This window comes from Melozone crissalis, unplaced genomic scaffold (assembly GCF_028551555.1).
Source record: "Melozone crissalis strain CALT ecotype California unplaced genomic scaffold, PUWL_Pcris_2 ptg000007l_1, whole genome shotgun sequence".
NCBI lineage: Eukaryota > Metazoa > Chordata > Aves > Passeriformes > Passerellidae > Melozone > Melozone crissalis.
Window position 1 is genome coordinate 6,739,420 of NW_026535785.1, and position 12,192 is coordinate 6,751,611.

The 12,192-nt window shown below is 49.7% G+C and overlaps 1 protein-coding gene across 4 annotated transcripts in view; it reads left to right on the forward strand.

The window, feature by feature from the left end:
• CPNE2 (copine 2) overlaps positions 1-11,146 on the forward strand; it is a 46,153-nt gene extending 35,007 nt beyond the window's left edge. For 3 of the 4 annotated variants that reach the window (XM_054269568.1, XM_054269571.1, XM_054269570.1), the window contains exons 13-16: positions 3,828-3,879; positions 4,799-4,932; positions 8,520-8,756; positions 10,514-11,145. In XM_054269568.1, the coding sequence (XP_054125543.1) occupies positions 3,828-3,879; positions 4,799-4,932; positions 8,520-8,756; positions 10,514-10,621 (531 nt within the window). In that variant the 3' untranslated portion in view covers positions 10,622-11,145. Of the gene's footprint in view, positions 1-3,827; positions 3,880-4,798; positions 4,933-8,519; positions 8,757-10,513 lie in introns of all 4 variants that reach the window. The other variant, XM_054269567.1, reaches the window with a different exon arrangement.
• The last annotated feature ends 1,046 nt before the right edge of the window (positions 11,147-12,192 follow it).

Sequence of the window (12,192 nt, forward strand, 5' to 3'; positions counted from 1 at the left end):
TGCTGCACAGGCAGAGCCTGCAAGGACTGAAGCAGAGGAGCCTTCCCAAAAATCCACCTTGATCTTTGGTTAGGATTAGACACTGGTCCTACAAGGGCTGAGCTGCACATCCTGCTCTTCTGGAGGACAGGGAATGGGGCTGTTCCAGCCTGGCTGGCAGATGGGGAGCATCTTCTCAGGGCTTAGACAATGTGCTGGGACACCACCACCATTAATTACTGGCTGGCTCTTCTGGCTGCTCACGCCCTTCGTGTGCATTTTCTTTCTGCTCGCTGCTTTTGAGGCGTTCCCAGCTCCAGGCTGGGGTTGGATCTCAGCGAGCCCTTTGTGTTCTGTGGGAGGGGAGCTGTGCTCTGGGCTGAGCACAGCAGGGCATGTAAGTCATGAGCAGCTGGGAGCTGGGCTGGGAAGCTCATCCCTGCCAGCCCTCGTGGCTGGGGATGTCCTGCCTGCTCCGGCTTTGTGCTTTTCCCTGCCCTCCCAGCAGCCAGAATTTCTATGACTCAAGTGGGAGCTCTTGCTGTTTGCCAGCCACAGAAGGAGATCCCTCCATGTGCACTTTGGAGCTGATTCATCCTCCTTGGCCTGCAAATGTCTCTGGTCTGTCACTTTACCACTTTTGTTGGGAAAATCTAGGTAAGCAGCTTCCAAGGTCTAAGAGCCAGCTGCTGCCAGGGATTTGTTACTTGGGGAGAAAAATGGGAATGGCAAATGCAGTAGGCATGGAAAGGGCACAGCAGCTCGAGATTGTCACAGAGAGCATCCTGTGTGTGAGTCAGTGCCCACAGGAAGGGCATTGCTGGGTTGGAAACAGCCCTTCTGCAAGACTGGAGGTGGATACTGGGTTGAGGATGAGAGCTGGGGGCTCTGCACCTGCCTCCTGTGGGCTAGGAGATGCTCTGTAAAAGCTACCAGAAAAAACACCTTGTTTTCCCCAGAATTATTTCTAAGCTCAAATAAAGCCCAGTGGGGAGCAGCTTCTTCCTCCCCAGGTGCTTGGGCCATGCCTACAGGTCACCCATGGCCCATCACTTGTCTCATGTTATCAGTGGGGCCATCCCTGGTGCATCTCCCTGCACCTCTCCAGCTTGGGGCTTCCTCTCTCCCCAGCTCTCTCTAAGCATCACTGGCTCCACTCACTCATTAATGATTTTTTGGCTGTCAAGGCTCATTGTGTAATTCCAAAGCCAAAGCAGCAGCTCTTCATGAAATCCTGTGCCCTGTGTGACAATGGACAGAAATCAGGGACCCTCAGACCCAAGCAAAGATTGCCAGGAGACACAAGAGGTATAAATGGTGCTTTGTGCTCCCGTTGCCATGGCTCCCCCAACGCTTCTCCGGCGCCCGTCGGAGCGAGATGTTTCACACACAAAAGTCGCGTTGGAAATGTCAAAGAACATCTTTGTAGCCGTGTAACAGCTCTGTAGAAAGCCTTGAGTGGCTTCCTAGTAGGGAAGAGCAGAGGGGAGCAGATGGATTGTGCTTTCTGGGGGATGAGCAAAGGCAAAGCAGCAGCAGACAGGGGGATTCTAAACGTTGGAGCCACACCGGTCACCTGGTTTGGAGATATGATCAGCTCAAGGAAGCTGGTGGCTTGACTGATGTGAAACCTCCAAGGCTTTCCATCCTTTTGCCTTATACATATATATTTTTTTATTATTTTATATATATATATATATATATATAGGCAAACTGAGTCATGGCAGCAGTGGTATTCCTTCTGGGATACCACTGGAGAGCCCTCTGTGAGGTTTGGGGTGGTTCAAAAGTTTCTCCCTGTGAGTTACTGGGGAATGGGATACCTGTAGGTGCTCCATGTATATTTAGCTGGACTCCACAGAAACTGTTTTCAAAGTACAAGCTGAAGAGGGAATGACATCCTTTCTTTTAAGTTTTTTTGTTGTTTTGAAGCCCTCCTGTTGATTTTTTTTTAGGAGATATGTATATGTAGATATGTATTTTTATAGATATGTAAAATTCATAAAAACTCCAGAGGAGGTTTTGCAGCATTTCTGCCATGTAGGGGTTCTGCTCTGTAGACAGTGAGGAACACAGCTTGAAACCATTTCATTGCTTCTTAAAAGAAAGAGAAACCCCTCTTTTGCAGAGCAAAACATGGAAATATTTCTGCCTGCCTTGTCTATAAATACTCATAACAGAATTTTGAACATCTTCTAAAAAAAAGCAAGCCCATTTACAACCACAAGTCAACTGAATTACTGAATTTGGGTGTATTGCCCAAAATGAAGGCTTCTGTGAGAAGGGGTGTATGCAAAACACAGTGATATATTCAGTTTGTCTCTACCCTGGTGGTGTGGGTGCTCTGCAGGCCTGGGGAGACCTGGGCAGGCTGTGGTTGGTCACCACTCAGGCAGCCCATCAGCTCTGCAGCATGGGGAAGGCTTTTGGTTGACTTTGCTTTTGTTTGGTTGCTGTTTCCCACCCCACAGCCTCTTGTAAGAGCAGTTTCTGCTGTTTTGGACACAATGCCCAGCATAATTGGAAAGTCTGAATCAGACGCGTGTTGCATTCGCAGCCTCGGGCGGGCTCTGCCTTCAGACAGCTCTGGAGGACACTCGTTTCTGCCAGCACTGGGAATTTGTGTGTCCCAAAGCAATTCCCTTGCTGGAAAGCTCAGCAATCCTCCACCCTTCCGAGAGGGAGACAATATCCTTGTTTTGTAACACTGGCACGAACAGGGTGGGAGCTTTTTGTTTCAGAGGCCTTGAGCTGGTGGCCTGAAGGCCCAAATCACCCCTTCAACTTTCAGAGGTGCTGGGAGAGGAATTGCACATCCTCGATGCTCCTGAGAGTCTGTTTGCTTCTTGGAGTGCCTAAATTGCTGGGAGCAGAGTGGGGAATGTCTAACCCACATATCTGGTGGCCCTTGACCCACACCAGCACTGGAAAGGTTCATACTGGAAGCCAGGAGCCCACTCTTGCAGCTGGGCTGCTCAGCTTTCTGTGCTGCTGAGACAGGTCCAAAGCAATTGCTGTCCAGTGCACCAGCCAGAGATCAAGGTGTGAGGGCTCTCTGCTCTTGCCACAAAACCTTTTTGCAAAACCAGCTCCCTCTGAAAGCTTGAAAGGAGCTGGTGGGAAAGCCAAAGGGTCATAGGCAATGAAAACTAGCTCAGGTTGTGCTGGGATTTGCTGTCCATCACACCCAAGCTTTCACATCACCTCTCCCACACTGCCTTTCACCCTCATGCTGAGCCAGAGGATGAAGTGAATCACCTGCTGGTTTGCCATTGTACCTGACATGCCAGACCAGGTCTTCAGCACAGCTCACTCTGTTTCTTCTTCCCTCCTGCTGCATCATCCTTGTGCAGAGAGATGGGGAATGGAGATGCTGCCAGGACTGGCACTCCCTGTGATGAGTTTGAGTTTTCTCTCATTAAAACCTGCAGCAGGATGAAGTAATTTCTCCTAGTGACTGGTGAGATGGCACAGCTGGCTGGGAGCATCCCTTCTGCCTGCTTCCCCTCTGGGCAGCCAGCAGGAAGCCACGTGGACAGACCTGCTGTGATAACTGTGGAAGAACGTCTGGTGTGGTAATTTCAGGAGGCTCCATGATGGGGGCACTGAAGAACTGGTTCTTCCTCAAGTGCTGCTCAGCCCTGACCACATTTGTGTTTGCTGTTTGGGTAGCAGAAGGCTGGGCAGTGTCACTGACCCAGCAGTTGTGTGGATAACTCTGTGGCCACCTGGTTCTGCTCCAGGAGAGCATCACGCTTAAACCAGCCCTGCAGCATCAGCTGAACTGTTAGTGAGCTGCTGCCCTGCACTGGCCCTCCAAATTAACTTGGGTCTTTTCTTCTCCACAGGTATCGCATGAGTTTGCCATTAACTTCAACCCCAGGAATCCATTCTGTTCAGGTAAGCATCTGCCAGGCCTTTAGGACTCCTCAGATGCCTTCAGTGCCTTCTGTCCTTCCTCTGCATTTCTTCAGTAACTCCTTCATCCCTGGGTGTGTTCAAGGCCAGGTTGGATGAGGCCCTGAGCAACCTGATCTGCTGGGTGGCATCACCACCCATGCCAGCGTGGTTGGCACTAGATGATCTCTAAGGTCCCTTCCAACCTGAATCATTCCATGATTCTGTGATCATGGGGATTTTTCAAGGCATATTCAGGGACAGACATGAATGGTGAAGCAGAGCACACACTAAAGGCACACTCAGAGGAAAGCACAGAAAATTTGGGGGTGTGTAGGAAGGCCCAGGGTAAGCTGCAGCTGGATTCAGACTGTGTAAAATCCGCCTTCGCTCTGCTGTCTGGTGTGTCCTACCAGCCGTCTGCTCCCCCTGCAAGGCTACAAGAAACACAAGGCCTGCTCAGCAGATGGGGAATTCAGACTCAGTGCTCCATTTAGCAGCTGATAGCTGCTCACAGTGATGGCTGAAGGACTGCTCAAATCCTGAGTGCTAAGGGCTGCTACCTATACTAGGGCTATATGGACCCTCTGTTTTTGGTTATGTTAAGAGACCAGGAGTTGCTTTTCTTTTTGCCCCTCCTCCTTGGCTGATTCTGAGATTTTTTTCACAATCCCAAGGAATGCTTTCATTGACTGTGGGTCCTTAGAGGGCTTCCCTACCACAGAAGGTCTGAGGACCCTCTACAAAGTGACTGAAGAGCAAAGCTTGGATATTCAGGAATTTGGGATGAGTCGGGCAGCAAGTGGGGGGAATAGCTCTGACTTCAGCTCCATGACAGCATGAGCCAATGATTCCTGGTTGGGTTTGCTGTGGTCCTGAGTTGTGGCATTCTGCAATGCCTGTTTCTCTGCTTTCCCTGAAGGTGTGGAGGGCATTGTCCAAGCATACTCTGCCTGCCTGCCCCACATCCGCTTCTACGGCCCCACCAACTTCTCTCCCATCATCAACCACGTGGCTCGTTTTGCAGCTCAAGCCACCCAACAGGAAACTGCATCTGTAAGTCTGTGAGATTCCATGATCTGGTGGCAATCCTGGTGGCTCTGGGCAGGGCAACACAAACCCTGAGCTGGGTTTCATGTCTTTCCCTTGTCTGCGGGTCCAGCCTTGCCAGTGCTGACCAAGGTGTGCTCTTAGGGGTGTGAAGAGCATCTGGAGTCTGCAAGATGGAGCTCCCTTGGGTTCCTGTGGCAGCAGGCTGCCCGTGGAGGATGGCAGATCTGGCCCCTGGCTTTTGCTGGCCAAAACAGCTCAGCTTGGCCATCAGCAGTTGCATGGCACGAGATTTTGGGGTAAAAGCTTCCCTGATTCCTGCCTGGAGCAAAGCAGAATCACACTGAAAGCCTATTCCCCATGAGGACCTTTCCCAGCCTTGCTGTGAGTGCTGTTGCTCTTCCCAGCTCCAGGCGTAAGGAAATACTGAATTTGCTTTAATTCAGCACAGATCCAGGTCCTCATTTTTTCGTTTTCTGTGTTGTCAGTGGGGGAGGGAGAGCCCACGGGCTCAGCACTGAGCAGAGGCACTAATCATATGCAAATTGCACCCCTCTGCTGGCACTAATAGTTTAATCAAGGGAGATTTTAAATAATGGGCACTAATAGTGCCGTCAGAGGCAAGCCTGGCTTGGCTCGGGTGGATTTTTGGCAGCACAAAGCGTTATTGATGAGGGATCTCACTCCCCCGGGGTCTTCTCCTCTTCCATCCCCTCTTCAGCTCGTGCATCAAAGCCACCCCTGGTGCTGAGTGGCTGCCTGAACCTGCCCTCCTCTTCCTCCCGCTCTCGCCTGCTTCCAGCATTTCAAATAAAACCAAAAATCCTCGTAGTTTTTCCATAGCAACATAGATCACAAACAGCCCTCGGCTCGTAAGGGATGGGAGACTAAAACATCCTGGGGCTGGGGGAGGGACAGAGGGGTGTTACACCACTTGGCTCTTGGGGAAGGATTAATAAGCTTTGGGGAATTAAAACTCACCTTTCCAGCAGGGTTCCTGCATCCAAACCTCCCCTTTTCTCACCTCATGCTGTTCAGTGCTGCCTAATCCCTCCAAGTCCTGCTGATATCATTAACAAATGGATTGGGAATCATCCCAGAGCCCATGTGGATGCAGGGATCAGCCATTTTAACAAGAAAAGGAGGAGAAAGGAAGCAGGTGCTGCTGGTTGGTGTGTGATGGACCCCCTAGCCTGGTCCCTGTGCACCAGCAGCTCTGATTGTGGCTTGGCAGAGGTGCCACCCTGGGCTGAGTATTGCAGCTGGAGCCCAGAGGTGCCACCAGCACCCCTGTCCTGCTGTCATTTACTGGCACCACCAAAACTGTCACTGCTCCTTGGGGACTCTCCCACTGATGCTCTCCAGCAGTGCCTCCTGGTCCCTTGCTTCATCACCCCAAGCAGCCCCCGGGCTTTGAGGTTGATCCCCAGCATCAGCTCTTACTTCTTTTGACCTCTGAATTATGTTGTGATAAACATTTGACAAGCTCTGCCTCCCCACCCCTTTTCCTGCATACTTTCCAGCATTTCTGGGAGATCCTGTTACAGATTTCACAGAAAAAAAAAAAAGGGAACAAAGGGAAATAACCCTTTCCATGTTTCCAGGAGAGAGGCCAGGCAGGGAAAGGGAGAATCAGTTGAAAGTCATTATCAGCTGCTCCCCTCAAGGTTTCATACTCTTCCTCCCATGCTGGTTCCCACATGGGGTGAGGTTCAAGTCCAGCTTCCAGTTATGACCAGTGCAGGTCTTCTCCTGAAATTTAGTCTTGTCCCCCAGACTCAGATCTTGCAGTCCTGCTCTGCAGACTTCTGGTTCACCATGTTTTGCTCTCAGAAATTCATATTTAGATAAAAACTAAACTCTGGACATTAAACTGTGCAGGCAGGGTTAATGCATCAAAAGGGGCTGGAGTGGGGAAGGGTCTAGCTTGGGAAAATCTCACCAGTGTCCTCAGTTGTGTTTAAGCTCTACCCAGCCTTGTTAGTACTTGGAGTTTAGCAGATCATCAAGAGTGGATGAAGCTTAAGGAAGGTTTCAGGGAATGAGGGCTGGAGGAAGACCAGAAAAACAGGCTTGGGGCAGCAATCCTTCTTTTGCTTTTCCAGGATGCTGCACTAGCGGTTTTCAGAGGAAATGGAAAGAATGAGGAGAAGAACAAAGGGCTTTAATGCTCTTAAGTGCTTGTTTTCGTCATTTCTCCGGCACACACAAGCTCCGTAATGTGCCAAAATTGGGCTATTACTTTCCCTGGAGACAGAGGAGATGGGAATTTGGGGGTCCACATGCTCCAGGTTTGCAGAGCTGAGTCCAGCAGGACAGGATCTGTCCCTCTCTGCCCATCCTTCCCCAGCTCTGCAGGAGCAGCCCTTTCCCAAGGGAAGGGGAGCAGTTCCCAATACTGCTGCTCTGTCATCCCCCAGCTTGCTGACATCCTCTGCATCCCCTCAGGGGATCCCACAGCCATGGCTTTGGACAGGAGCCCTGAGCAGTGTGGGATGGCCCCAGAGCCTGGCAGTGCAATGCAGGAGATGATCCCCCTCAGAGCAGGGAGATGTTGTTGGGAGCATCCCAAAAACCACCCCACTGTGTGCAGGCAGAGGGAGATTTCATTTCCCAGCTGGGCTCCTGTCCCAACCCTGAATTCCTCCTGGCCCTGACAGAGATCCTGTGCAGTTTAGAAGTTGATTTTGTTTTGCATCATTAAGTACAGTAAATCAGTAATTCAGAAAAATATTTTGGAGTGAGAGCTGGTTTGTTTGTTTAAGACCTTTCAAAAACTAGAGGGGGTAGGAACACCTGAATTTCTGGATTCTGCTGAAGGGCATGAAATGCCAGCTGGCCTGGGAAATGATGAAGCTGACCCCCAGACCCCCAGAGGCCCTGCCACCCCTCGATATGTGTGAGCCCTGGCTGCAGTGTGAGGGTGTATCTCAGGACTTTAGCTGGTCAGAGTGACTTTGAGATACATTAGAAAGTCTTTTTTCTTGGCCTGGTGGGTGAATAAGGAGTCAGAACTCTTCAGCTTTCGGTCTCAAGGTTGTTTATGGTTTCTTATCTATAAAATTCTTTCTCCTGACCTGCCAAGGTCCACTCAGCAGGACAGACAGAAGCACTCCCCCTGCCCTCGGGCCAGTGTTATCTTTTTATACTAAAAACTACGTGTACAATATTTACAATTCCTTCCCAATACCTATCATTTATGTTAGACAGTGAGCTTCTACTCTAAACCAATTTAAAAGTGCCAGCATCACAGCAGAAGATGGAGGCCAAGAAGAAGGAGAAAGGCTGGACACACTTAAATTCTTCCATCTTGCCTCCTGAGCCCCTATTCTTAAAACCTCAAAAATCAATTTTTCCTGCTGTGACTAATTATTGTTCTACTTAGACTTTTGTGGCTTGCAGATCCTCATATAAGGTTGGTAATTTGCTCCATGGGTCATAAACAGAACCAGGGGCATCTTGGGCTCTGTGCCAGGGTCTCTGAGCCCCCTGACAGGGGTCTTGGCAATCGAGGACAGCCGGAAGGATGTCCTGAATTCCGACATCTGTACTGGCATCCCAGTGGCTCTGACCCCGCGCCCTCCCCTCCGCAGCAATACTTCATCCTTCTCATCATCACGGACGGGGTGATCAGCGACATGGACGAGACGAGGCATGCCGTGGTGCAGGCGTCCAAGCTGCCCATGTCCATCATCATCGTGGGCGTGGGCAACGCTGACTTTGCAGCCATGGAGTTCCTGGACGGGGACAGCCGCGTGCTGCGCTCGCACACGGGCGAGGAGGCCGTGCGCGACATCGTGCAGTTCGTGCCCTTCCGCAACTTCCGCAACGTGAGTGGGGCTGCCAGGGGGGATCATCCTGGGGGAGATGGGCTTGGCTGCCAGGGAGGGATCCATCACAGACATCTTTTCATGAAAATCCTTTCCCTAAGATTTGCCTCCTGAGAAGCTGAGAGGCCTCAAGAGCAAAATATAAACAATGGTTATCTGCTGCTGTGAAATGGAACAGGTGGATCTGTGATTGGCCCATCTTAGATGTTTATAATTAATGGCCAATCACAGCCCAGCTGGCTCGGACAGAGAGTCTGAGACAGCTGCCTTTGTTATTCTTTCTGATTCTGTTCTTAGCTTAGCTAGCCTTCAGAGGAGAACCTTTTCTTCTATTCTTTTAGTATAGTTTTAATGTAATATATATCACAGAATAATAAATCAAACTTTCTGAAATATGGAGTCAAATCCTAGTCTCTTCCTTCAACATAAGACCCCTGTGTACACTGTCACAGGGAAGGATCCCAGGGCAGATGGGCTATCTACCTAATTAAGGTGTCCAGGGCATCTACACAGGAGCACAGATACTTGCATGTATATACCTAGCAAAAACTAACATTAAAGTTAAGACTAAGTCTCTGTTCTTGGGTGTGTATGGCAGCCATCTTGCCATCTTCAGTCATGCTTTTTATAAGCTACAAGAACATAAAATTTGGTGGGTGATTGGTTGATGATTTATCATAATGCTTTGTATTTTTGTTTGGTTTTTTTGGGGGGGGGGGAAATTAGTTCTGGGGTTAATTCTATGTTTGTTTGGGGGTGGTTGTGGAGTGATGATGACAGTTGGTTATTGTTTTTGATACTAGGAAATATAGAGGAAGGTTAATTGAAAGTGTATTGATGACACATGATTTGGATAATGTAGGGATATATGGTTTAATTATTTGACACAAAAAAAACCCAGTTGATAAAAAAAATGGATGGATTTCCAGACCTGGAAATCACCCTGCAAGTGGAACAGCCAAGGTAGAGGCAAGAGGTACCTGCCTGTCTTGCTCTGTCTTAGCCTCAGGGATGCTGTGGTGTGGATCACATAAATCAGCACTGCAGGGAGGGTGGCTGTGCTCTGCAGCTCTGTAGTGGTTCCACCTGAGCCTGCCGTGTTTCTCCACCCCCTGTCATGGTCAGACAGGTGGGAGCAAAAACCAGAGACTCAGAGCAGGACCTGGGTTCCTGCAGCAGGTGGGGCAGCTCTGGGCTCACACCCCTTGCCTCAGCCCTGTGCTGGTTATGGTGACTCCCACTCAGGCCTCATCCAGCACCCTGATGTGCCACACACCAAGGGCTTTGTGCTGAATTGTCCTGAGGAGGAGCCCCATGCCCCCTGATCCCCTGTAGGAAGGGGCAATGGTGGCACTGGCCCTGCACGTCCCCTCTGTGGGATGAGTCCATTGCAATCATCCAGGAGACAGCTCTGGGACAGAGGCTGTTGCTGGCACGGGTTTGATTGCCAAGGAAGGATCTTGTGCTTATCTTCCCCTTCTCTGCAATTAATCAGTGTCTTTCTATTTCACCTCCTGCCACTCACACCTGTTTTTCTGACCTACCCAGGATGTTTTATTCCTCTGTACCAGTGAATTCTCTCCTGGAGGGAGGGTAGTATAGAATATAATAATCTCTGGTGTATAAAATGCTGCCTATCAATAGACTCTAGTGGGTATTAAATGCCAAGATCTGGAGCTGGGCCAGCCCAGCCATGTTTGCTCAGTCAGTCCCCTGTGGCTGTCCTAACACTGGTGTTGGTTCCCTTTGGCTCACAGGTCCCCAAGGAGACCCTGGCCAAAGCTGTGCTGGCAGAGCTGCCCCAGCAAGTGGTGCAGTACTTCAAGCACCAAAACCTGCCCCCCATCAACTCGGAGCCCGCGTAGAGCCGTGCCAGGCTGCGCCCTCTGCATGCTGCCGGAGCCTGGTGGTCCTGCCAAAAGCACGTCCCACATGCTTTTAAGAGAAGAATACCCTCCCTGAAACACTTTGTACTTCTTAATTTAATTGCTAAGTTCTTAAGATGCATCCCAGCAAAGTGTCTGGATTCATTTTGTACAGTCCTGGCCCAAGGTAACACTAAGCAGCCAGGCCATGCCTTGGTCCTGCTCCGTTGAGTCACTTTTCAGTATTGAATGTACTTTGTATAATTTCAGTGGTAAAGAATACAATTTTTATGATCAAAACTTGCTTTTTCCAAGCAATGAAATGCTTAATATATTATCATTCAATGAACTGGTCGTTGTATAGTTCATGTATTTGTGTTGTACCTGTACACCTGTCAGGTTCTGTGTTCATTTTTATACTGTGTACATGTTATATTTGTTATACTCAGGTTAATAAAGAAACTTGGACATTTAAAACAAGAGTCTCTGAGATGGGAAGGGCTGGGAGTGGTTTTCACTGTCAGCAGTGCTGGGTGTTTGGAGTCACCCTGACAGGGCCAGTCCCATTTAGTGAAGGTGGATACCCTGGGGAAGGCAGGATGCCCTTAATGCCTGCCTGAGCTGAGTCTCTGTGCTTGGGAAAACACTGGTGACCCCACAACAAACCATCAAAGGGAGTTTCATGGTTCACTGGTGCTCCAACTCCAGAAAATTTTCCAAGTCTGAGTAACAAAAGCTGCCTGCTGCTTGGGAGAAGATGGGCTGGCTGGGTAATGAAATCCTGCTCTCCAGCAGCTCCTTTGAGCTGCTCATCAGCAATGTGCTAATTGCTGCTTTATGCTGCTCCTAACCAGATTAAGGTCTTTTGAAGCTGAGTGTGCTGCTGAATATCCGGCAGGGATCACCAGCCCTACTCCAAACTCGAGTAGACTTGACTTGAGTCTCCTCCCCCTTAATGGAAGCTTTGGGCTGGGAGGTTGCTGTCCCCATATAAAGCCTGCACAGGCGTGTGCTGCTGCCTGTCCTCTCTGCCAGCAGCCTTGTGGCTGTCACTGCTGCCACCAGCACACAGAGGGCCCCGGGCTGTCCCACAGTGAGTCGGCTCCAAGCACAGCGCTGGGTGAGACCCCGCCCCTTGGGAGAGCTGGGACTGTTCTGAGAAACATTTTGCCTTGCAAAACCTCCTGGAAGGGAAAATAAACAACCAACACCACCCTTTTCCAAAGGGAGAAGCAGCCTTTGAAGGGTGGCTTGTTTAAAAATAATGCTGTGTCCAGCTCAGCTTCCAGATCGAAGTCTGCGGCTTTGGAAATTTTTTTTTTTAATTTTATTTATTTCCATAAGAGAACCTCACATGCAGCTGCAGGAGCTCATAAGCTCTGCTGCTAGTAGAGTGTTTGTGGGGGTTTGTTGGGTTTTTTTAACACCTCCTGAAACTTTAACAACTAGCACAGACAAGGGGCAGTTTATTGAGCTGTCCCTGGGGAGGGGATGAAGCACACACTATGCAGTCATGGTTTTTTCTTAAAAATAACAAAAAAATGTATCTAAACCCACCAGTGAATGAGAGT